A 27,388-nucleotide genomic window follows, 5' to 3' on the forward strand; every position below is an offset into this window, starting at 1 on the left:
TGGTCCTCCCGCGTTCGCCTTCAGCGTAGAGATGTCCAACAGATGAGACACCCATCTGCATACATCACCCCGGGTGTGGGGGGGGCATAACTCATATGAGCGATTGAAGCGACGAAGTTTTTTTCCCTGACTGAAATCCTGTGCAAATGTGTGTTCCGCATGTGAAGCGAATCAGCGCGATTCGGTCAAGCAAACCGAACGACCGACCCAGTGTATTAGATAACGCGCACTAAAATAGAACCATTCCTGCAGTAGAACTGCATTGGTTGCGTGCGTGGTGGTGGAAGAGACCGAGCGATGGTCGGGAAGGGTGGGCAGAATTTAATGGTAAATAAGAAACATGAAACTCATCAACATGCATAAATTGTCGAAGAAAACAATCTGCAAGCGTTGCAGCATCCATCACGGGAAGAGTGCACCACAGTTGAAAAACAACAGGTTCCTGTGAGGTTCTCGAACGATCGCCATCGCTGACATGAGGTGTCACATGATCTCAAACATGCGCTGGGACAAATATTTCTTCCCGCTAAAACTCCTCTTAAACTCCACTTACACACTCTCCAAAATATGCTAAAAGTTGTATGTACTGCAGATATGATGGACCAACGTCATAGCGCCGCCCGATGCTGCCATCAAAATCCGAAAGATAGCGATCGACAGCAGTCCGCGCAACCAAACCGCGTAATGAAAAAGACCTTGAACTTGAAGCGACAGTACAATCTTCACCGTTCCTTCACTTCTCGGTCACTTTCTCGTTCGGGCCGTTAACACCGTTTCACACCCAACGGCCCCCGCTTTGCGCTATGTTCTCCCGATCACGAGCAGTGCGCCATAGTCTCCAACACTACCCACCGGCCACAGTCAGTCGGCCCCCGTGAGGCAAACATCATAACCGCGGACATCACCATCATCATCTCACTGTGCAACGAGATATTACTGACGCGTACTGCGAGAGCTAGACAGAGAGAGAGAGAGAGAGAGAGCGAGAGGAAGATCGAGACGCTTTCTTCGGATGCTTTCTTTGCCCTCTTCTTCGCCGCATGCAAATTGGACTAACACACGCGTACGAGGAAGCTGGAACGATTGGACTCTTCCTGCATCCCTCCCGAGGTCCAGGGAGTCAAGCCGTATGTCAACACACAGCAGCACCGCACCAAGACCACGGCACATCCGGTCGCGCAGCTCGCAGAACTACAAGGTGGCAGAGTTTGCGGTTGCTGTTGCTGGTGTTGTTGTTGCTTATCTACACCTTCGCACGCGTCCACCGGCGGGAGTTCGCGAATGCTACCAATACCAATGCGCGCCTGCGCTAAGTTTCCCCCACATGGAGGAACCTGTTCGACAAACGGGAAACGGCTTGGAAACCGATCCCGACTGCCACTGCAGTTCCCGGAATAATACAGCATCCCCCCTTCAAGCATCAGATAGGGGTGGAGGCCAGTCTTTCCCCCCCACATCTGGTGTGTGTGTGAGTGTTCTATCAATGTGTCAATGTTCTGCGCAACGTACCAACCCTCTTTACTTAGTCGTCTGTAGTCGTGTTTGTTGATCAGCGCGATCGAATTTTGATCAATTTTTGAGCTACCGGATCGAGTGCTCCGAACGGATGACGTATGGAGGAATGTGAACGATGCGTTGTGTAACGGCCGTGGGTGTAGCATCCGTAATTCTTCGTTTTGTAAAAAAAAATACAGCAGCAGACAAGCCGTTTGACACTTGCCTCCGGGAGGGTGAGTAGCGCGATTATTATCTGTCAGATCGAGAGGGTGCGCTTCTTCCTGAGCAGCGTTTGGCGCATGTGGTCTGTTTACCCTGCTCGTTTGAATTCTTCCGGTGGCTAATGACACTGTTTTATTGTTACTAAATCTTTGCATGTTCAACTTCCTTCAACTCGGTCTCCGGCTAACAACAAACGGAAAAGAAGGCCATTCAAACTACTACCAGCTTTTAATGTGCGGTAGTTGAAAAGGTGTGTCGTGACTGCCTCCCCAAAACCTGTGACCCCCCCCTCTCCCCCCTCCTGGGGAACCCCTTTCCGGTGTAACCGCGGTAACAACTGGTATCTGCTTATGTATTATTTCCGTACCATCCTTTTGAGCAACCTGATGAATATCGATTTTTCATCGGTTCGGCCGCGCGTTAGGAAACTGTGGGCCAAGCTAAAATGTGCCTCAGTCGCTCAGCTTCTCGTACCGAGCGGGTTATGCGGTTTCCCGTCGGTATTGATTTTTCGTGGCGGAAGTTATACAATGGGTTGCGAAACGGCCTACACACCGGGCTACACTAACTAGTCTGGCCTACATTGGGTTGCTGTTTTCTGCCCAGCAACTAGCGCCGGTGCTAACGTTTTTATGCCTTCTGCTCGTAGAGTATCTTCAAGAAAAACGAGCCCCGAACGGTGGCTAATTCGAGTTGTTGTTCTTCTGCGCTGAGTTTAGAAACTGGAATCGAAGCTCAAGCATTGTAGCAACAGCAAAAAAAAAAACAATCTCCGGGGAAATACAGGAATAGTTTGCCAAAACAAGCACAAATCGTCTTATGCAAATGGTGTCCAAAAATGGTGGAATCTAACCTCAAAACTGGTTCTAGTAGAGGGTGCAAAAAACCAAAATGTGGTCGCACATTCCGGCCTGCAAACGCTCCAGCTATTGACGTCAACCGGGAAGAGAGGATTGGGTTCATCCCGGTATGACGCCGTTTCGGGAGACGACCACGACGACGGCGAGAACGATATTCGCATCAATTAAAAATCACCTCGCGGTCGAAAAGTCCCCCGTCAGCGTCTGCAGTTGGAAATGCTCTACGGAAAATATGTCTCAAGAAGTGCGCATTGTTTGTGGGTTTCCGATGGAAGGGCCTGTAGGATATTCTGCGCATACATAATGTACTTCAAACAATGTATTATTTTTCAAAACGATTCAAAGGTTCCAGATGAAATTCTTGAGTACTTTCCATCGATTCTTACTGCACTCTCAGGGCCAGAAGTTACTGTTCCTAGCTTGAAGAGCACTTCGGGACCATTAGATCCTCGCGGTTAACACCAAACGAACTTGCGACGACTTCTGAGATCGAGAAAAAACAGTCGTACTGCATTTGCCTTCCGGCCCTGTGGTCTTTTGGCTTTGATTTTCTTTAACAAATCGGAAGCAATAGGACCAACTCCTGCTGGCTAACTCCTTACTGAGGAGATGAGGGAGAATAAAATAATCTCACCACGGCAAATGTATCGACTAAAGGGCAAAGAATGCCCATTATAAAGCAAATGGGAACCCCTTTTTTTCGCCGGTTGACCCGTTTATAACAGTTACGGTAGTTTGATGACTTCGATCGAACACACCGCCACGGACACCACCACCACCACCACGCCCCGTACAGCTTCCACACGCACGGCGCAAAGGGAGAGCGCGTCGGGTCACACCAACAAAAAGGGACCTTCCATCCTTTTCCGCCGTGCGGAGTGCAAAACCGGCCAAGGTTCTTGGCGGGGTTTTGCCGTTCTGTGCTTAAGAAGTTAAACGGAGCACTGTTTTGCTTGTGCAAATTCCGAAGGGATCGATCACCGATAGGAACAACCTTTTATTCCGCTTTTTTCGGGATGACCTAATTCCCACCCGAGCCAGCCAAACCGTTGGCAAGAGCTGAACCGATGGTGGATGAAGCAAGAGCTAGTGACCCTTTGAGCTGAGGAAGGGGACTTTTTCTTCCATCGAAACTGTAACATTGAATCCGAACTTCGTCAGTCTCTATCCCACGATGCTAAACAATCGCTTAAAGCCCGCTTCAAACTGTTTAGTTTAAAACTCGCCGTATTTTAAACTCCCTGAGTGAAACCAAATTCCTGCGCTTAGTTTAAAGGGAGTGTGAGTGAGTGTGGCCAAACTTACGGTATCGCTTCATTAGACTCTTCTTGTACGCTGCGCTCTCGGGACCACGGCTGTGATGTTCGGCAGCCGAATCGTCCGAATCTTCCGTCACGGAACCACTCCTCGGACGGCGTTTGATCTTCATCGACAGATCGAGCGGCGCATCGAGATCTTCCTCCTCCAGCTCCTCATCTTCCTCCTCGTCTTCCTCCTCCTCGGCATCACCTTCCGCTTCCTCCTCGTACGCATCCGGCCTCGGCAGGATGGTGGTGTAACGGTCTGGCCGTGCCAACCTTAACCTCTCCGTACGGTTCCGCTCCGTCTCGTCGGCGGGTGCTGGCCGGATCAGCTCGGCGCTATGCGTCTCTTCGCCGGAACGTACCACAACACTTCCGTGGCTACGTTCGCTGTAGTCCGAATCATCCTGATCGGTGATCATGCGCCGCGGACTGGTCGAATCGCGTCGGGCAGCCTTGTGGTAGAGTCGCTGGTGAGCGTACGCTGGTGTGGTGGCGGGTTGTTCGGAAATCGTTCGCTGCAGCGCATAGGGTCGATACGGGCTGGAGCGTCTAGTGGCGCCGGCGTAGTAGTCACCTGCCCGCGGTTCGTCCTCCTCATCATCGTCCGCTTCGTTGCCCGTTTCGGCGCTGTAGTGCCGACGGCGATGCAACTCCGCCCGGGGATCGTCTGTCGGCTGTGAGTCAAAGTGTGACTGACGCCGTTCGACGTCCATCTCCTCGGTTGTGGAGCTTCGCCTGATGATGGAGCTGGGACGTTCTTCCTTGATGTAGCGGATGACATTGACACGCTCGGCAGGCTGCACGATCGGCGCAGGTGGAGGTGTCTTGGACCGATCGATCGATTCATACCGTTCCGAGCGAGCAACAGGAGAGCCTGTGGCAGATCTGGGAGAAACGGACCTGGACCTGGACCTCGATCGTGATCTGCTTCGAGACTCGACAGTTCTCATGTGTCGCGGTGAGGGTGTTGTGGCCAGTTTTACTGAACCATCTTCCCGATGCTCGTCCGACACGCTGGTGCAGCGTTCCCGTGCTGGAGGAGTGACGGAACGTGGAGTTCCCGGTCGTTGTTGATGATGGCGTATGATGATGCGCGACTGTTCCGGAGTTGCCCTACTGTGCTCGAGCTGTTCCGCATCGGTAGCGGGGGAGGACGGCGGAGACACGTTGGAGGCGCTAGAGGCTAGTGGCGGAGGAGGAGTTGGTGTGTCGGAAGGAGCCGGGGGTGATGGAGACGCAGTGGCACTAGTCGTCGAACCGGCCGAACTGCCGACGAACGTATGGGACGGCGGAAGATGCTGTAACATCATCATCGTATGGGCCGTCTGTGTGCGAGTCCGGGGGTCGGAGATTAAGTATAATAAATTCTGCTAAACGCTATCCCACTTCAACTTGTCTAAGTCCGCTGAGGTATTCTACTATGACACACTGAACAACAGGAGCAACACAATGTACTATCTTCACTAAACATTTGCACTAAACAAGTTCAACGCTCAACTAACAACTGTCCACCATTTGCCTATACTTTCGGGGACGTACCGTTTCGGTTGCGCCTTCCCGCTTCCGTAACATCTAAACAATTTGAGCTATCGTCGCAAAACACTAACACGCGCACACGCAAATCCACTCAGCGATTCATTCACACTACCGCAAATTAAACGACCGATAAACCGATAGAACGGCGAACAGAACGAAGAACCGAAACTTTCACAAACTAACACGCACCTGCTCTTCGCTCCTACTACCGTGTTCATTCCATTAGATCTCGATCTTCGGTGCGATCGTCACACATGTTTACTAACAGGGCACGTCTGACACGTCTGGCGCGCTGCTCTTCTCTACTGTCACTTGATTTAGCTAACGACTCCTGCTCAATTGGAGATCCCACCACGAACACGCACGGAACACTCGATACCGGGATACTCCATCGTCTTGTGCGGAAACGGGCTGATGTGATCGTGCATCGTGTTTCACCGCAAAACTTGCTGTACAATAAAGGCGCTAACAGTAGAATTCTTTGACACAATATTTTGCTAGCAATATAGACAATCTTCACCGACGTCGTAACAACTACCATGTAACGCAAAACTCAGCTAAAGCGTTTATTGGGCGTACTGTACAATTTGCACTAAACTATTTCTTCTTCAATTCGCACTATTGATGTGTTGTTGTGGGGCTTTCTTGTGTGAGGTAGTTGAGTTTGTTTCAGGATGGTACGGGCGATTTACATCACTGCCACCGCGCTTGTTCTGTGGTACTTCACCGCATCAGCACCGTCCGCTTGAAGGTCTCTCTGCCGCCGAGAACATTTGGCTAATGAACACACACGCATTCGCACCAGCGGTGAAAGAATGCGCCGGCTTTAGGCAGGAAAAAAAATCACTCTCACTTTTTTCGCACCAACACGGCCGAACAGCTGGGCGCGACGACTTAGTGTTGTCCGGCCGGTACGCCGGGAAATTCGGGAGAATCGGTGCCGGCGTTTTTTTCCACCCGCGCGAAACTAACCACCACCGCACCAGACACGGGCCGAGCACGGAGGAATTTTTCACCAGTCAACGCGCACGTTCGTGGTGTGCGTTCGAGGAATGGCCAAACAACCGAGCAAAAAAAAACTGAGGCACAAAGAAAAAAAAAACAACTCAATTTCCTCTCCCGGAACTGTGTGTCGTGTGTAAGAATTTCCACCGCGATGCTGAGGCTTAGTTTTTGTTTTTCCGGTGATTTTTTTGGCGAGCACACCGAGCCTTTATTTTCGGGCACTGGGGAACTTGGCGACACTGTGTGACACAAACGTATTCTTCTCCAGCACAATTGTTTCCGGTTCAATTTCCACCAACAGAACGGAAAACTCCACTCGACTCGCGCACGAATATGTTTCGAACAAAACGCGGGCGCTTGCTTCTTGCACGTCGCCCAAACCCGACTGGTTTTTGCACTTATTGCCCAGTTGGCTGTCGCGTGTGTTGTGATGGAGCAAGTGCAACCGGGCACCTTTTGCAAGACGGCTACGCGGTGTGAACAGCGAACGCGACGACGACGACAACGACGGCGACGTCGACGGGAACGATAAAACAAAACGCGTACTCACGCGACCCGTTCTTGAATTGAAATGAACGTGGGTTCCATTCCGATCCGAAAAATTCAAAGCGCCTCGAATGGTTTCCGACCTTCCTCTACGCTTTTCTGCGTTTTGCTCTCCCAAGCCCGTCCGTCTAGGGGTGGCTGCTACCCTTAGCACAAGCCGAACGCAACACGACGACGGCCCGAATCGCTCACTCGTGGTGGGTGAAAAAAAGAGAGCGCACCACCAACCACCCATCTCATCTCCGCGCGAGTGCGGCTTAAACCTACACCAACATCACCACCACATGTTGGGCGCACTCTCGCTCTCGTGAGTGGCGACGGTACGGTGCGAAAGCGAAACTCGACCACTCGGATGCACTTCAGTTTTCCCCTATTTGCCCACACCCAAGGGTTGGTTTTTCACGAAGCGTTCCCCTCCACGGCCGGCAGAATGGCAAGGCAGTCGGCCAGCCAAACAATTCCGGAGACTACCGTGCCGTGCATCCGTGTGTGCTTCTGTTTTTGGTTGGCTGTGTGTGTGTGTGGATGCCATGGAAGGGAAAGTGCAATCGCACGCACCAGACGAAGATTGTGCAATTCCGTTGCGTTGGATTTGAGTTAGTGTTGGTAAATTCCCGAACAGGGTAACTCGGCCGGAGCGACCAACTGGCCGAAGTCGAGGAGCGATTGGTGGACAATAGGAATGCGGCGTAGCAAAAATGATATTTTTTTTAAATAGACAAATTTTGGTCATGGTTGGATCAGTTTGAATAACCCAAGTTAGCAGAAGTACTTGAAAAATAATATAAAATAATAATAGTTGTAACAGTTTTTTTACTATGATAATTTGAAACGAATATCAGAAAAGGTCTTCAACTCCGGTGATCGGTCTAATATATCAGATAACTTGTAACAAATTTCATTAAGATCGACTGTCTGTTGTTGGTAAATATTAGTTCATATTAATTGAAAGCTGCCTAGTAAGAACTCAAAACAAGAATTAACTCTTCTTGTTTAAGTCTGTTAAACAGCTAAAATATGTAATTTAATTCTATTTTAGACGTGATGTACTCATGGAACAATTAAATGTATAACCAATAAGAATTGTTGAAAATTTCTGAGGATCCATAGAGGATGAGAGAGGTACATGAATGGAAGAAGTAGAACTAGGGATTGTCTTTACCAAATTACAGAGACTGAGCACTCTGAGTACATGGCAAATTCTATAAAATAACAGATAATGCAATACGGTACACGAGAGTGACTTTACTAGATCTCTTGAACACACTTGATCGATCGATGGTCCAGCTTTCTTGTTTTGCCTCGCATTTAGAGATATACCTCAGTATATCAGTATATCATACATTCCCATATGATTTTTTGTATTGCTGATTTACTGAACCTAAGAAAAGCTTCAAAATAGGTTGAAGCACTCAAGAGTCTAACCTATTTCAATGAACTTATTCCTCGATCTCGCTTATTCGATCATGATTAATCTCCCAACAAGATCTTCTGCATCAACAAATCTCAATTTCGCAAACCACCTTTCAGATGTCCAACGTAAATCCCATAGTTCCCGCTTGCTGTACCTTGTTGCACGACTGAGTGGTGGTGAGTGCCATTATGAAAAGCGAAAACACCACCCATCACGGTACGGCCTGTCTGTCCGCACGCAACCCCTGCTAACCCCGTAAGCGCCGTAAACCAACCCCCTTTCGCGTACCGATTCGCTTTCGCGCGTCGGTGGAAAGGGCAAGAAGGCCAGCACAAAACGGAAACGGAAACTACGACCCACCATGGCGGACAGGCGAGAGCCGAGAGAACCCGAAAAGGAGGCGGTGGCGGCGGTGACTAGACGTTCGCACACACCATATGATTCCGACACCAGACGTTGCGCCCCGTCGTCGTCATCATCGTCAGCTGTGTGTGTGCGTGTGTGTGTGTGGAAGAAAGAGGAAGCAAGGAACGAGACGACAGAAGGGACGACTTGCATCGATCGGCCGTCAATGCGTGCATGAAAAGGATGCAAAGAACTGGGAAAGCTAGGGGTGTAAGAACGAACCAGAATGTGTGAAGGGCTTGCACAGCAGAGTACGGCCGAGCGCAAGGGATAAGAACTGTGGTGGAATGCCGGATTGTGACCGGGAGCTTGGTAGCAGGAATAAGAAGGCGGAGACGCAGGATAAAAAGGATCCGCTCGGCTGTGCCACCAGTTCCAGTGATAAATGATTGATGATACAATTCCGGCGAGTACGGGCTAATTGTTTGCAGGGCTCCACAGACAGACACCTACGGATGCATTTTCCGTGGGAGCTTTTTTCCAACGATCCCTTCATGGTTCCAGGTTCGTTTGAGAAGCATAATGAAATAGTTTCGGCTTTACTATCGAACCAATTCCGGCGAACAGGCATAAACTCCCATGTACTTACACACGGCTCAACAAGAGAAACACAACGCTTCATTTCTGCGCATTCCGTCGTGCAGTGGAAGCGAAAATTCTCGCACCCACCTACCCAACTGCCTTCGCAAACCCGGGGAACTGATCGTGGGTGTGGGAAATTGTGTGTGTGTGTGTGAGTGTGTTTGCTGTGAGCTGGAAGAAAAAGTGTCACCACAAGCATTTCCAAAGCTAAGCAGCGAAGGTGAAAAACACACAAACTCCGACCACGCCGAGTGCTCTAGCGAGAGCTGGGGCAGAAATGGCCAATTCGAACGTGCGTTTGGCAGGGTCATTTATTGGTTTTTAAATTTAGAACTTGAGGTTCGTTTTCGTTTCGGAGGTGCAAGAAAGCGATCCCTTCATGTTTGACCTGCCGACTTAATCAATCAAAAAATGGAACGAGGGACTTCCGAGGCGAGGTTTAAACTTTAAATGAAATAAAATCCCATTCATGGACGCCTGTTTCGAGCGAATTTGTAGCTAAAAGTTCCCGGGAGGCAACACTTGGATTCGGCTCCATTTTCTTGCTGCCCGAGTCCTTTGTAGAATATCGGACGCTCGGGTGCGTCGTTTTGAACGTCATGGAATTTTCCGTTTCCACTGTTTTATTTTGGCTGTAGCACATCCTGCCTGCGCTGGTCAGCTCGTCCAGTCCGGGCAGTAGCCTTTTTGGAGTAGCCTTCGGACATCCGATACCAACAGATATCCTCCGATCCTCCGAGATTGAGGAGTTAGGGCTGTGGGTAGCCGCTCTCTCTAGGATCCCTAGCAGGGGGTCTCGAAATTGGGACCAGAGGGTAAAATTATGCCCCAAACAAAACGAAAAAAAGTTTTTTGCGAGATCGAGTTTTGGGTGAATAAAACACAATTATCTATGAGGCTCATCGTGCTCGTCATCATACGCAAGTGGATGTCGGAGTTGGTCGGAAAATTCTCCCCACACAAAAAAAAAAAGGAAAATGTCTGCATGCGTCAGAAAATGTGTTGCTCGGGATCGAAAGTTTGCAGACAAAATAAGTAACATATAATGACATAAACATGCAAATGTTTGCCTTTCAAGGTCGGAAGCCCCCGCGTATGTGTGTTTGTTGGGCGTGTTTTACATCGAGCTTCAAAAAACTTCGATAAGCGAGCGTGTATTTGCTGCTGTCATGTTTGTTGACGCTAAATGGTTGTTTAGTGTTATCATATTTCTTGCGAGTAATAATTGCCCCAAACTTGTTTTATAATTGCAGAGAAGGCTGATTGCTTGTAAGTCCGACTTTGGTAAATTAATTTGAAAGCGTTCCTTAAACGTCCCGTACATCGTACCTACAATAGAGTCGCAATTGCGGTTGCAGTCGTGTACGGTCGTAAAGCACCATCCAGCGTAAATAGCCTCACGGAAGTCATTTAGACGGTTCCGCAAAGCGATGAGAAGATTTCCGTTTGTCGCAAATTATTTTGCTTCCAGTCGGCAGTATCGCCCATACTCCTACGTGCTTGGCCTGGGACCGGGTTCTTCGAATTCACACAGCACACAGTAGAAGTTCCTCGGGCAAGGGAGAATGCCTTCATTGAATGGGCGGTGCGGGTGTGAGAATTGTCCGGTTTGGAATGTCCCCATGCAACACAATCCGACATTGTCGCGTGAATGCATCCATCTCTTACGCTGGGCGCAACACGCTGGTGTTAGTGCGGTGGTGTGATCGCGTGTCAAGAATCCGGAATGGCGACGATGAGGAAGTCTTAATCATCTTGCGTCACAAGACCAGACATTGCGATATCGTGCGAGGAGTTCCAGGTTTTTGGAGAAGAACTCCGCTGCATAAAATTGTACAGAGCAAACAGCAACTGAATAATTTCATTTTCATCCAATCGCACCCTCAGCACACATACACGCAGCCAGACCGACCGCCAGCGCGATAGGAACATAAATCATGCGTGAATTTTGAGCATGTCTGACCCAGATTCGGTCGCTACGAAACCCGCGATGTCGCGTACTTCGCGAGAGGAATGTGACAACATTTTAAAGCCAACCGGGGTTTGGGTGTCCGTCCGCGTGCCGGCTTCTGCGAATGTTTGCGAATCTGCGGTGCGTGGAATTCCGTGTTTCGTTGGTCCGGCGATCGGGCTCAATTTCGGGCTCCAGAGAGGCTACGGCTTGGAAAATTTTGAGGACTGACGACTCCATCCTGGTGACATGAGTCATGCCGTGTGGGGTTTTTTGTTTTTGTTTTCGTTGGCGTCCCAGACCTTATGGCGATGGTGTCCAAGTGAATCAGATTCACATTAGAGTCGCCATATCAAGAGGTGCTTTTTTGCCTTCGTTTTGGGTACGAAATTTGACACAACTGGTACAACCAGCGACGAAAGGCAGCAGGAAGCGAGGTGGAGAGTGGTGTAGGATTATTTTGCCTCCCTTGTGTGTGACGGTTGGAGCTCCAATTTTAATAACAAGAGGTTGGTGCGTGGACTTACCGCAGCTGGAATTGGATGAGCCGCAATAAAAATGCAAATTCTGCCGCTTACCTGCAATACAAAGAGAAGCAAAATAGAGAGCGGGTATTAATGTTTGTTTATGAAGAATCCGCAGTGTTTGACAGATGTGTAGAATGGTTTGTACTTCAGGTTGAGAGCTGACATTTTTTTTAAAGATTTTAAAAGGAACTCTATTTCCTCGTTGACTGTACAGTACAATGACCGATTCGGTGAACCAGCCTAACAGCTTCAACGCAACTTCCCTGAACTGCCCTGCCCTGCCCGATGCGGATAGCCTAGTTCACAGGCGGCGATTGAATTCCGGAACATGTTAACACCACGACCATTTAGTTGCGTTGGCATAAACGTTTCCATTCCAGCTAAACCCTGCAACTGATACCGTGGTGCAGTGACAACACGGTCGCAGGACAGGGCTTTCGACAAGTTCTGGCAACGAATGGGCAACCACGAGTGTGCGGATCAATTTGACGGAACAAGTTGTTCATGCCTTCCCCGAAGTTGCAAATGTCTTGGTCGTTTGGATTCCAATCCAGAAAAAATAAAAAAAGCAAAGGTGGGGATGGTGATGAGATATAGCGTTTTTACGAACGGTTTGTGTGTGATCGATTTAAGCCCGATGCCCTTTCTACCATTCGAGAGTGTATGTTGCGAATTGCGCAATGTTTGCAGATCCATTTTCCATCGGAACGTACCGCACACTCATTGTTGGTTTGGGATTTCTTACTTACGGCCCACCGAAAATGGTGGAGTTGAGAATTGTTTGAGAAGGAAAGAAATTAATCGTAGCGCTTAGCGTCCTACACACAGGTCAGGTGGGCCGAGAGTCCGCCCGCAAATGATTACAAAACACAGGTGGGCTGCATGGGGACACAATTGTAAGTTGAAATTATGAATGGAAAATTCTACGTGTTTGCTTTGCTGTATTATTTTAACTTTGAAGCAGAAAATTCCAAGCGAGGGAAAATTGGAACGCAATGGAAGTATAAGCTTTTGCTTTATGCGTTGCCTTGGGTGAATTCTTTTCGGGCAGCATAAGAGGAGGGTGTGACGAATCGCGGCGTGGGGCGTAACGATGATCCGGAAGTGTCATCTGTCCGGCGGCACTTGCTAGTGACGCAAACAACACGATGTTTGTGAATCTTTTTTTCTTCTTCTTCCCGCTGAACTTTCCATCCCAGGTCTCACGGTGTTCTAGCTGAGCCAGCTCACACACGCGAAAGGAGTAACAACCGCGTGGATGTGATTTAAGACTGTTTTGCGAATGGTGAATCTGGGCATCTAGGCCCAGCCTGAGGGAAATGGGACGGTGGGCCGGATCGAACGGAACCGAGATAAGCGGACCCGATGATGGCGGTTGGGCGGTGGTAGTTGTGTATTTTTAAAAAAGAGGTGCAAAGCATGGCTAGCTGCGATTATGCTTAGGGAAAGGGGTTAGTGAACCTGATGTTGATGACAGGGCGTGTTCCGTGTTTGCCGTATGTTTGACAGATAGGAAGCTAAAGATACGCGAAAGGAGTCAATAGTCAGACGGATTGCGACGCTGTGACGAATATCCTTTTTTTTTTTGGGAGGATGTACCGGATGGGAAGTGAATTACGAGGTGGGTTCATTCTAGTGCCATACCGTTACATAGCTGTAACATGAGCTACACATAGCTATGTATAGATTTTTTTTTGTACAAGAATTAAATATGGAGATTCGAACCCATTCCTAGCAACTTGGAAATCATTGGTTCATCAGAGCTCAGGTGAAGCGTTACTTTGCTCAATATAACGCTCTCAAGATCGAACGACTCGATATCAGTATCTGTTTGAATGTAAATAACATTGTGGAAGGCAGAGCTACTATAACTCCCCACAATCAGTCACGGGACCCTCAGCAGAAGTAAAAAGTGTGCTAGGTCAGTTATACAAACGAGCTGATCGTGATTCATCGTCCACATGAGCACGTAGTACAGAGAGTGCGTTACCTAACGCTTGCCGCGTTACACCAAACGCACGAATTGTCGAACCTCCCCGGACACACACACAGGCACCTGTACCCTTTTGCTCCGTCAGCCATGCCTGATTGCAGCTCCATGGAATCAACACCTTTCCTTTATGAAACTGCGCTTCCAGCGACGCATAAACAAATGTCCCCAGGTCACCATCACCATTAGCTACCATTAACCCCTTTTTCCTGGCTGGCAGAGGAAGAACATGTCCACTAGTGACAAACACTAACAGAAAAAAAAAACCGACCGTCGACTACCAATTGCGGCCCGTTTACGTCACTTTGCATAACGTCGCGCAAATGAAATTTCGTTAGTTTGACCGACGGGCTTGTACTTCTCCGACGCTGAGTCGTTTTTTTTTGCTTATGTTGCTCGCATGCACATACGAAACATACGCCATTATTTCATTTCAGTTTTTCGTGCCTTTTTTTCGTTCGTTGGTGTTGGTCGCCGCATTTCAAGTGCATGCGTTCGTGCGTGCCGGTAGGGCCGCTTGGTCCAAAGGAAGGGAAAGCATTATTTAATAGGCCTCGGTCAGTTTTTTTTGTACTGATGGATGTAAGTATGGGTGTGAGTGTGGAGGGGGATTAGTTTCTTTCGCGCGTACATGTACGTGTTAATGCTATTTTTAAAACAGTAGTGAGCCGATGGAGCGCAGGAAAAAGACGAATAAGAAGCAGGCTGATGCGCCTGTTCCTGCGCACACGTTTCCTGCGTGCGCTCGATCCGGCGGCGGATGTGTGTTTCCGTGGCGCAAGAGCCGGGCCTGAAGTGCGCGAACCTGGCGTCCGTGCAAATGCCACACGATGCACGAGCGCTGGGCTGAGTTGTCGCTAGAGTGGATGGATGGAAGGCGCATCATCCCGACTCGAGAAGGCATGAAGAAACGTGCCATTTTACCCAGTGTCCCCAATGGAGAAGTTGTCGAGAAGAAAGGAGAGGGGAGAGGTGACTGTGGGGGATTGCTGATTGGAAGGGGTTCGTTCTGGATCAAGTGCGATTGCTCATAGATGGCGCATGGACGATGTGGCGTAGTGGTGAGAGCCACGCGAATGCAAATATTTCAAGACACTTTGGCATTCAGATGGGACACATGCTCGTTGCTTCATTCATATGGTTCTTGGTGGCGACTAGACGAGACTGGTGATGGGTGCCCGGGGGAAGGTCAGTTGAGCCGGATGTGTAGATTATAGTAAAGAGTCTTTATGTTTCCTCGTGAGCATTGATTTGAAGCGATTTGCTGGGTCGATCAATCTGAGCAGGAATTTTGAGGAATATTCTGGAAATATGAGGTAGGATACGAGTATCGGAATACCTGTGGAGGTCTTGGAGGACTTGATCTTTGTGTTTTAAATAAAATTACTACTTCTACGTTTGCAAATGTTGCAATATCTCAAGGCAACTCGCTGTTTGGTGTCTTAATTCTGGGACTCCAAAACTTGAAACGTGCTACAGTTTAACTGTTTTAAAACTTTTATGGCAAACTCGCGTAAGTTGTTGCAGACATTCAACTCTCCCATCAGAAGCCTGAAGTACCATCATCACCACAATCACCACCACCTAGCACAAACTAGCTACATTCTCGTTTATGGCTTTACGATGATCCAGTTCGATTGGCGCCACTGGATGAGTCTTAATCGCCCGGCATTGTTTACAGAGCGTTTGCAAGAGAACACGAGAGTAGCGTTGCCGTTGGGTGAGCCGTTTTGTTTTGCCATCCAGTCCGGAATCACAACACGCCAGGAAGCCGCGTATGCACACATTCTTATGTTTATGGGCGTGCAACTCTCGGCGCTGGCCGTGAAAGATTGGCGACTTGAAGGTGAAGGTAAAGGTGATGTTACGGATATGCATCTCCCGTAATCGGACTAATCGGAACGGATCGGTGCACTTGTGCCACGGACATACGTGTGAAGAGGCGGCCCAGCATGGGGTTGTATAAAACGTTCCACACGTGGACCGTGCCATTGATTTCCTGGAGCATGCAGTTTTAGGGAACGTGAGAGATCCGCGGGTGGATTAGTGCGGGAGGATAGTAAATTAAAGGGTGCTTGACAGGGTGGGGAAGAGCGTTAGCTTAAGTGGTATTTGCCAATTTATGGCACACCTGATGCGATGGAGCAGGAACACTACTTTGTGAGGGTTAGAACTGGATGAGGAAGCGGTTCAAAAATAGATTCAGCTTAAGTTCCTCAAAAATGCTGAAACTCAATTTCGACTTAAGTTTAAACATGGAAGAATTTAATCACCTTCAATAGAGAGTGAGTGCGACCCATTAGAGCTATTTTAAACCCAACTTCCTAGCCCTAATTGACATTCTCCTGACACACTAGTTCGCTCACACTTAATTAACTTGGTCTTTAAAAAATCCCGATCCCCGAACTGCGCCACTACAGCCTTGCACTTGCGGGACTGGCCTGTCGCAATTTTATGCCATCGTGGCCGTGTGTGTGTGTGTGTGAAGGTAATTTCCGCACCAAACTCTGAATCACAGCGAAAAATTCCACCCAAGAGCGTGAGGATCTATTTCCAGCACCAGGCGTTTCAATGGTGTTTAAAGGAAAAGACACTTAGACGTGCCATCTTTTGCCAATGTTTGGTAGGTACACGTAACGCCCGGCCCGATGCTGTCCGTCATGCTATGCCCGGGAAGGACTGCCCTCTCTCCCTCTCCGAACCTCGTGCGTTCCAGCATGGCGCGAAGATGTCGCAGTATTCTTCGCGACTTCCACGAAAACGGGACCAAGATTGGCCACTTCCGCCTGTGTGTCTAAAGGTTCGCACCTCAGGCCGGTTTCCTTTTTGGGCGAACGGGAAATTATGTGTCTAATTCTAGATTTTTGGATCACATTGGCAATCGATCGGCAGTGGAAAAGGACGAGACGATAAAGCAGAGCACCCCGGAGACAACTGGCAACTATAAATAACGAACGAACCGTCGCACGCCCATCGCATCGGCTGGCTGGATCGGTTGGAAAAATGTAACGAGGCCAAGGTGCACTTGTGCGTACGCGCGCGCGCGCCTCGTGCAATTTCCTGCCTTTAAAGTTGCTGCCCCGGGTACGGCGTGACAGTTGGCGGTTTCACTGTCAACACTTTCCACCGCGGGTGCAGCATCTTACCGCTTCAGGATGGAAAATCGGTGGCAAGATCAGGCAGTGGTGGTGTGCAGCAAGGAAGACGACAGACTGTACGACGATGCATTAAAATAGCATCGATGCATCGTACCTTTGTGCAGTGCGAGAAGGGGGGGTGGGTGGTTGAGTGGGTAGGTTGGGTTGGGAAGTATACCGGGAAACCATGATCAACGGCCCTACCACAGCGGCGTCGAGACAACGTGGTCGATGCGACCAAAACTGCAGCATAAAGGGAAAGTGGGTAGAAAATTGAATTGCTTGGAAAACTGTTTTCCACCACGCGGGGGGGACCACGGGCGGAGTCGTTTGGGAAAGCGCATCGAAATGCACATGCACTCGGGCAGGCAGGCAGGCAGGAAAAGATTGTTGTTATTGAATTGGGAAGAAGGCATCAGAGTCTCGGCGGCAATTATGCTCCGCTCGGACCGGATCATGTTGTTGAGGGGGGTGGCGATGAAGGGGGCGGCCAGTTTCCGAAGGGCTTCTCCTTTAAAGGGAGCCCGGAGCTTTATCTCCGCAAGGAAGGAAAACGTGTTTTATTTGACGAGCTCTGTCGGACGTACAATATTGGTGTGTGTTTGGTGGCGTGTGGCGATGGGCGAGGCGAGATTTTCTTTTCTGCCAAGAAGGAAAGTGTTTGGCCAGGGAAAGCCGATGTGGATGCGGAACATGGATGGGTTGGTCGGTTGGGTGGATTGTTTTCGCTCGCTGTTATCTGTGGGCATAGCTCACGCAATGTGACTCTTATCGCTTGTCATGCTTTTGGCGCGCAAACTGTTGCTGATGCGCACTTCTCGAGGGCTGCCGGTGAGCGTGGAAAGCGGCAGCAAAAGCCGTTGCTAGCAGCAGGGCACAAGGGAAAATTTATCCGAAAACGGCATGCATTAGGTTTGATTGAGTGAAACGAATTGATGGTGCAGAAGATGAATTGACGATTTATTTGAAGCTATTCATGAATTCGTTCGTTCCGGGAGCATTTGAAGGCCATTTTGAAATTATAGTAACATCAATGGCTTCGATCACAGTAATTTCGCCTTTTTTCTCCTGCTCGGAACGTAATTTATATAAAATTTTTGGAACGATGTGTCAATCGTTCTTTACCCATGAAAATGAGCACTTTTGCCAATATCAATGAACGATCGCGGAATGATCAAATCCTAGGTCTGATTAGGGTTTTAATCGTTTGCTCAAAATATTTAATTGTTTCTTCATATCAAATTAAAAGACTGATAAAATAAGGAATTTAATTTCTTCTGGGTATGAGAGGGCACCTCGCCGATCAGCTCAGGAAAATATGGCGTTTCACCACTCCCCGATCCGGGAATCCGAAGTCCGTAGCAAATTGAAATATATTGCCGAGGAAATGACTGTTCCGTAAGCTGACAGCCCACCCCCGTGAGAAGTGCAACGAGGCAGCAGTTGCAGCAAACTGCAAATGATCTAACAATCCTTACCACCTCTCTGTTGCAAAAGGCGCTCCCGCCCCGCTTTAGCTTCCCGCACTGGGAAAGATTACGAAACTCAGGGAAGAGCAACTGTCCGCAACAGCATCATCAGCAGGAAGGCAACTCATTCGATTCTCGCTCCCTTCCCCCAACGCATCCCGATTCTCCTTCCACCCGATCCAGGAATGCCAAGCCCCGACAGCACAATGATCTGTTACCGCAGTACAGTTTTGTGCAAACCTTCGCGAGATCCGAGAACACCACCATTGCTCCCGAGTTGGAATGGAAAAGCGTCGCTCACAGTCGCGCAAAGAATGCAAACTATCCCTTCCTTCACGCCCGGTCCGTTCCCGGGGGAACTGTTGTTTGGCTGGGGGCTGGTTTTGTTGACGAGCGCAATGCAACGCAATGCAATGCACACATGTGCATGCAACGATAATCATAGCGATCATGATAAATATTTGCCTTTGCACTTCGCGTCCCGTCGGCGATCAGTTTGCGCAATCACCTGGTGCAAGTGCGAGTCGTAGCAGCGCTGCAGCAGTTATGTGGAATTGTCGCTTCCGGATGAATTATCATTGGCATTCTCAATGTTCCCTTGGGATGAGAGGCGTTTGGCTTTCTTCAATATTTCTCATTTGATTTCGAACACGAAATGGAAATAGAAAAATCGTTATAATGGATTTAAAATAGACCAAACCGCATTCAAAATAGTAAAACACGAAACAACACGCCAACATCCCGATTTGTAGCGTTTTACAGGCGGAAAACACCTGCACCTGGGATTGGCAGCAATTTGTTTTTCGGGGGGTCCTGATGGCCATCGGCCAAGTAATATGTTTTTCCTCGGCTGCATGCATTGCTAGGGGTTGTTGTTTCGCGGTTGTTCCCGAGGGTTTGCCGTGAGTCATTCCCGAGCCAGTGCAACACATGTGGTCTAGGAATGAGGTAGGAATGAAGTGGCTGTGTGCGTGTGTGTGTTGGAACGATCATCAGCATCTTGGCACAGGTTTGACATTTACACGACCGGATTTTGTTTCCACCTTTATGTGGTCGTTGTGTTTTGTGTGTTACGCTGCCACCGCACCTAGCGAGATCGGTCATTTGTGTAGCAATTGTTTACAAACACTGACAAACGGGAATAATATTGTTCCCGGGGTGGATGTGGTGTAGGCACAATCGTTCGAGGAGCCGGACAAGGGCGGCATTTGTGGCACGATTGATGAAGCTGGATTGATGACATTTTACTCGATGGTTTGATGGATTGGCAAAACGGTGATCGGTTGGATCCGGTTGTTTGGAGTGTGAGTTTGTGTGGAGTGGTTGGCTGATGGAAAAATTGGTGGAAATTTCCATCTCAACTCTTTGAAGTCGGCTATTGACTATTCAGAGATTCTTACTTCGTCTGCTGCTTTATGCTAGTGGGCTTATCACTTATTCTAATAGACGGACAAAAAGTATAAAGGAATTCCGGGTCTTCTCAAAGATTCAAAAGATCTTCTGACGACGTCTAGGGAAGAACAGGCTATAAATAATAGTATTTTCTATCCATCTTCGTTATCATTCGTTCCATCCTGGTAAGTGATTTCAGCTGGCTAGCTTGAATAAAACTTCAAATATCTTACATCAACGATCGATTTCTGGTTCGGACTTCTCTCAGGCTGTTTCCATGTACATAGGATAATTTTATTTTGAAAGTAATACTAAGCTTTCCTTCCAGATATTTGCAAACTCTCATGTCTGACCACTTTTGTGACAATTAGGCCTCCTTCCATTACTTAATGATAGCGGGAAAATATTACCCAATTCCTAGATATCAATGGTTTTGCTGATAAAATTGCTTTACAAGGCTTCTCGGCATGAATTTCGAAGGGTTGTGAAACGTTTTCCCGGGAAATTTTAAATCCCATCGTATCGTTTTGCAAGCTGTCGAACGACTTGTCGGCATCAACCGGGATTTAAGATGAAAACTGTCATTGAAAAAGCCCGAATCAAAGCACGGGCGGGGATGGATTATCTGCCACAACTGCTATGTGAAGTATGTGTGAATGGGGAAGAGTTTTATGTGGAATTTCATTCAAATTTTCCTTTCGGCTCAACGCAACGTATCCGATGAATGATTCCATGAATTAAGTCAAACTCTTGGCACACGTTTGAAGCTAGTTTTGGGGTGCATTTATGTTGAATTAAAACGGCTTTGCCAGCACCACAGCACGAGAAGCTTCTTCGCCGGGGGGAGATTTTCCCGCCTGTTTCCTTTAGCCAATATGAGCTGCTCCTCGTTGAAACGACACGACGTCCACGGTAAACGTCACAACATTACTCACTGAGCAGCGTTGTCATGCCGTTGGAAGGGGGTACTACAGCTTAATGATGATTTTCCCCCGTGTGCGGAATTTCCACCTAGCGTGTGGTCCATTGAGGGTGGTCGGTCAGCGTGCGTTTTGTTGTTGATTTTTCCTTCCTTGCCCGACCCCATCTGTCGCTGAGGATGTGTCAGAAGGCGATTTGACAAGCGAGAGAACACAGCGAGCAAACGCACACAGTTTCCGCGGTTAGGGCTCATTATCACACTAAAGCATAATCGCTTCCGTGCGTACCATTTTAGCAAAAAAAAACCCCCGGAGCATGTGTTTTACCTTTCGCCGACCCCTGTATATGTACTCATTATCTTTAACGCTTTCGGGTGGGGATTCACTTGAGTCGCTGCTGCTTCTTAAATTTGATCCCATCCCGCAAAGTTGTTTGTCGCTAGGAAATGGTTTATTTCTATTTATTTTTGCGTTCTTTTCAACCCTGTCCTGTTCGCCTCGGTTTCCCTTTCCCCCCCCCCCCCCCACGCCTTTGCTGTGCGAGGGTAGCTTTCTTTTGGGGGGATGATGATAAAATGAAGGAAACAAGACGGTCAGCACGGTTCGTGAGCATCGCTTAAAAATAGCGCGGAAATGGAGGATCGCTCCCACAACCGCTCGTTGCATAGTTGAGTATAAATAAATCTCGCATGAAAACGCGGCAACAAAACGGAAGCGCCGGCAGCCGTTTGTGCGCGTGGAAAATGTGAGTGATATTGTTTTTTTTTTCTTCTGCGCGCCCAAGGAATGTTTTGGATGACGGCGGCATCTCACAGGTCCGCACCGTATTGGAACCGGACCAATAGTTGGAAGACAAATTACAAACACCGGCTGGTGACCGGTGAACGCTTTCCAATTCCAATGCGGGTCGAAAATTCGTTAATAATTTGTCAACAAATCGTCAAACCTGTGCCGGTGGTGCAGCATAATCGGTTGCTAAAAACGGTTCGGAAATAAGTCGTTACATCGAACATCGGGCAAATTATAATTAGTCACGACCTCACGATTGTGCCAACCACTCGTTCACTCATATCGGATAGGGAGAGCAGTCATTTCAACGCGTATTGAAACGCCTTTAACCAGCGCTCAAGCTGAGCCGAGCCGAGCCGCAAAGTGTGACGGCTCGCCAAACGGACGGTCGACGGAGTCTGCGGCTAATTTCATAATTGTCATAATCTGGCAAGATTGCGGGCGCGCGATACGGGGACCCAGGCCGGACTGAGCCGGGAGTGCTTCTGGTGTTCAATTAAAACGGCATGGTCTAGAATTGATAGATTAGCGGCGTAGTCGATCGTTAAGCGAGTACGGCGAGCGCAGGCACGCCACCGACGACGACGACGACGGGTTAAACGGTTCGCTCCGTTCGTGAGCCTACTCGGAACTCAACCAACCGACCAACCCACTCCGCCCCAAGAAGCCAGAAGTGGGCGGGTGTGAGAGAAGAGGAGTGATATTAATTTGAAATGACTATTTAATGAAGCTTTGAATAAAGACACCGAAACACCCAACTGGGCCAGTCATCGTTGTCGTCGTCACACGGTAGGTAGGCCAGAAGCCGCTTGGAGTACGGGTAAGTAAACAAGACCCAGTCAGTGCGGCAGGTAAAAGTGTTTGCAAACCGATGTATTAACCGAGGGTGAAAATTGTGGGGTCACAAGGAACTGAAACAAATTGACAAGCAAAATTGTGTATCTTTTTCTTATGCGCAGCAACAAAAAAATGAATTTTCTGGGTAATGTGACATCTGAAGCGTTTTAGAAAATTACTCCGAGTTCGTTGAACTGCTTGAAAAACTTCCACTATCGTTCTATGCGTACCGGCGATCGTTTGGATCGTGTGGAACGCACTCTAGCTGGAATGTTGTAATTTAATCGGTGAAGATGAATGAATTAATCATTTGGCATGATTTGCCCCGTGCTGGCACGGTGGAAATGGAAAGCATACTTTCGTACAGTTCGGTCATCACAGAGCTTGGTGGAAAATGTATTTGTCAGTTAAGATGTGACACTGTTTGCATGTTTTGCAATTTTCAAACGAGGTTTGTTTCTACACATCTGTTCTTAATCTATCAGAATCTGGGTGTGTTTTTGAGAGATCGATCATTTGAGAAATAAAATGAGGTTATTGGGTGTGTTCTACCAAGTCGTAGATATTCCTTTTGGTTTGATTTAGATTTTCATTTACGTGCTATGTGTTATTCGTTAATTCTTTATGTTTATACTCGATTATTTGTTTATAATAGTTTTTTGACATCTTATTTCAAGTTATGTGGGAATTTATCTTTTTATCATTCGTTTTGTTAAATTGTAAAACATTATTGCCAATTTCTTTATTTATTTGTTTTTGTTGGTTTATTCTCATTTTTTCATGATTTATATTTAAACCTGTTATTTTAAATGTATTTTTGTGATAGTATTAATTAATAATTTTTATAAAGTTCTCAATTTGGTTATTGAAAAGTACTTGTTCAATAGATTCGTATCCCTTCTTACCTTGATATTTGATTTCATCTGTAAAGAAATAAAAGCAAACAAAGACAGTTAGTTAAAATGTTTCAATAAATGCTTAGGAAAAAAATTATATGGTTTTGTTGATTTATTTCAACATTTGTTATTGAAATCATAATAAAAAAATAGACAATGTTCCTCTCGCCTTATTGGCCTGTATTTAAAATGAACTCAAACAACTGTCTCCTCAATTGCGTCAGTAAGTCAGCAAGCCAGCCAGTAAGTCAGTCAGTCAGTCAGTCAGTGGTTCAATCAGAGCCAGGTGCCCTAAACAAAGCAAAAAACCGGTTGTATCTAATGCGATACTACTTTTTTTCTCTCTACCATCACGACCATTAACAACTTTCCCATAAACATGTCGTTTAGATGTGAGCATCGTACAATCACACACTCACAGAGACAACATTGCCATCCGTCGGATGACAATGAAGAGGAAGCTCAGACGGTGAAGAAGACCAAACCATAGACCATAAACATTCGCAAACACTATTTTCCTCTCGCGCCCGTGTCTGTGTGTGTGTGTGTGTTTGTGATACCCGATGTGAGGTTGATGATTCCCGAGGGTTTATGTTTTGCTTGCCTGGTTTCCCCCCGGTTGGAGGGCAAATTTTTCCCTCGAATTTGATTATTCTAGCAAGCAAGAGAAGAGGAAAAACCCGATGCGGGAGGGGGAAAGAAAAGCCCGGGCATGTCTAGTTTTCCGTAACAGTCGCTTGTGCGATTTCTGCACGGTGCTTTGGCTGCACATGCACCCAGAAACTGCATTCAATAGAAAGCGAAACGCGAACACGGAACGGAAAGAAAGAACGAAAGAGGAAAGTGTGATTTCGGTACCGTCAATTAGAAATGACGGAACTTGCGGCACAAGGCCAAAGCCAGCTGGAAGCCGGTTGGAGCAGCGGAAGGAGACGGAGAAAATGCAGAAAACCCGTCCTGCACCACACGCACGCTTGCTGTGTGTCGCGATCGATCGCTTATGATTAGCCGTTTCGCAATGCATCGAGTGCAGTTGTTTGATGTCGTGTTCGGTACAGTGCAAGGATGCATCAGTGTGCTGCAGTTGGGAAAGCCTGCCTCTCGTAATGAGTTAATTGTTCGATGGAAATTGTGGGTCTGTATGGGATGCGAGCGGTGCATCAGATGCATGCAACGATGAAAGTTGATCGCTTCGGTGGGAGATGGCGAGTTTTTGCCTTCTTTTCCTCTGCAGTGCTTTTCTCCATGCGCTGCAAGCGGAATGTGGCTATCGTTTCCCATTTGGTAAGTGAAATGCATCGCTTTCGGTAATGCACTTGTGCAGCTTGTGATGCGTGAGCGCAAGAATGTGCATGTTCAGTGTTCAGCTAACGAATCTTCAATTTTCTTTTTCGCGTTTGTGCGATTCCCTTCCAAAACGCCCCAAGTGAAGTAATCCCCTATCTGTGGACGGCTTGTCTTATGTTCCCCAAAACCACCATCAGGGTCATCCGATCCCGATCCGAAGGGCACAAAGTTGACAATTTAGTCGACCGAAAAAAGGTGACGTGAGGATCATTCCGCTCGGATAGCTCGCACTGCTGGCAAACGGTTCCGCAATCCGAACTCGATCCAACCGTCGAAATGGGTGACAGAGTGTGCGACAGTGCGCCACACACCGTCCATCCCGAAAATAGATGGTATTGATCTAGATTCCAACTTGTCACCGCCGGTTTGCCTTCCTTTGCCTGGCAGATTGACCGCCGGGTCCTTCCGACGAGCTGGTGGGTGCATGGTGGATAATTAATAGCATCCCACCCGAATGGGGTTAAATCTGGCCCAGTGCACTGTGGCGGTGCTGGTGGTGGTAGAGATTAGCACGAGATGAAAGATGTTTTATGTTGCACTACTGGTGACCAATGGAAAATGGGAGGCGGAATTATGAGTGCATCGGTCGTACAGATGGGCCAACTTAGATGTGAATGAAGGAGCAATTTTGAGTCTTGACATAAGTCTTCAATTTAAAAGCTATCAAATTTAGTATTTAATTGGTGCGAATGATGATTAATAAAAACGGAATATAACATTCTATACGAAAAGGACCAAGAAAAAGATCGATCATAACTATTTTATTATAATGATCTCTCGGTTGAACTTTAAATGAATTATTTCATGATATCATGAATGTTTCTGTACAGCCATTCCAACGTAAAAATAAGTTTAAATCACATTTTTACTAATAATGCAGAATTGTGTAACATATCCTAAGCTCTCTAGAAGACTCTCTCCTCATCCTCCTCCCCCAAAAACATCCCTTGCCTTTGCGTGGACTCATGAAAATAGCGCCAACCCTTCACGTGCAGCGTCCAACAGTCTGTGATCCCGCCCTAGAGTACCTATGACACCTGTTTATCGATTCATCTTCCACCGCGTAGGATCCCAACCCATCAGACCCAGATCGACTGCAGCATAGCAAACCAACCAATGAAACCAAGAAAGAAAAAAAAACAACCGACGACGTCTGCAGAGGCATCCCCCAAATTCTAAAACAGCAACCCCAACGCGACTCATTCACGGCACGATTCGTACGAATTTATATTTAGCGCACGGCGCCGTATCGTGTGAGGTGCGGTACGTGGGCCCTTCTTGGATGGCCTTCCGGTTCCCTTTTGAGGGGAGGGCGAGGAAGGAGAGGAATAATGGAGGGGAGGGGTTGAAGAAGAGGAAGGTTGAACTAGTTTACGCGCCTCGGAGATAGTCGAGATAGTCGGCGACACCTTCGCTTGATGACGCAGGGATGACATTTAAACGCCGTCTGGTGGACCACCACCAAGTCACGGGGCCCTAGGAAGCAGATCCCCCACTCATGCCGGATGGGTCTCAGATAGATAGACGGGTGAATAAATACAGGTGACCAGTTATTGCTTAACATGCCACTCGTTTGATGTCTGAAGACTGGGACTCTGTCGGAGGAAACTTCAACTCTAGTGACGGTCACCTATTTTCGGACACAGTTTCGGAGTAATTTCTGATGATCGTTAAACGGATTGAACGGTGCGGGGCAGATCACTATCTCGAGGAAAAAAAAACAAAAAGAAAAACGGAACCGGGACCTACCGCACCGATATTCCGAGGCGAGAAAGAGTGCAAGTGTTTGGCACCGTTGTAGACACGTAGGTAAACACATCAATTGTCATCGAGTCCGATTGGTTCGTTTCCGCTTCTCTCTTTCGACGATTTATTATTATTTTCTTGGATAAGCATTATTAGTCCCTTGGGGTGTTGTGGTGGAACCAAGGAAGAGAACCCCCAATGTAGGTCAACCTCGGTAGGTGATGCTGATCTAATGAGACATTGCACACATTACGCGTCGGCAAGCGGGCGTAATAATGTTGTACGTGGTGTAGTTTATGGCTTCGTCACGCAAGATTCGCTTTGATTTATGGGAGAAAAATGAGGATTTTGACGCAAATTGCGATGCAACTTTTGGGGCTAGACAAATGTAAATAGTTGCGCTTATGAATGGGTTCGGGAGGTTTGTTTTGTATTTTTTTGTCTAGTGTAAGAATATTTGACCCAGTGTAGAAACATTCTTCCCAAAGCGACACAGCTCATTGCACGGGCAACTCATTTTCCCGTAAAGCGCCAACTAATGGCATGATTAATACACAGCAGGGCGAGAAGAAATACACACTGATTGCTTACTATTGATGTGCGTTTCTCTCCGTGTGTGAGTCTGCGTGTGTGTGTGTGTGTGCTAATAATCATTTCATGAACTTTACCTACCAGCAGACTCGCGTTTTCACACCACGCCTGGGTCGGTTCGTTCGGCGGAGAAGCCATTACATGTGCCGCACTTCATCAATCATTTTTCCATCGGTTTTGCTGAAGCCCAGACACCGTACCGTCAGAACTGGGTGCGGTCAAAATGGCAACGTCTCAATTAACGATCTTTTTCGAAGTAAAATCCAAGCGGTGAAGGTGCGAGCGTGAGAGGGTTCTGTTAATACCGGGCGTCTCCATGCTCTCCTCGGGCACAGTTAAATGCACTTTAACTTTGACGATCAGTGTGGCTAGACGGTTGTGATGATGTAATGAGCTCATGGAGGGGAGGTAGAGGGGAGGTTCCA

General features: G+C 47.8%; 1 protein-coding gene across 3 annotated transcripts in view; it reads right to left on the reverse strand.

Annotated features, from left to right (window-relative positions):
- LOC118510137 (ecdysone-induced protein 74EF) overlaps positions 1-27,388 on the reverse strand; it is a 213,471-nt gene that overhangs the window by 45,293 nt on the left and 140,790 nt on the right. For 2 of the 3 annotated variants that reach the window (XM_036051617.1, XM_036051618.1), the window contains exon 5: positions 23,289-23,306. In XM_036051617.1, coding sequence (XP_035907510.1) covers positions 23,289-23,306 — 18 coding nt within the window. Of the gene's footprint in view, positions 1-3,884; positions 7,066-23,288; positions 23,307-27,388 lie in introns of those variants that run through there. The other variant, XM_036051616.1, reaches the window with a different exon arrangement.

This window comes from Anopheles stephensi, chromosome 3 (assembly GCF_013141755.1).
Source record: "Anopheles stephensi strain Indian chromosome 3, UCI_ANSTEP_V1.0, whole genome shotgun sequence".
Classification (NCBI taxonomy): Eukaryota; Metazoa; Arthropoda; class Insecta; order Diptera; family Culicidae; genus Anopheles; species Anopheles stephensi.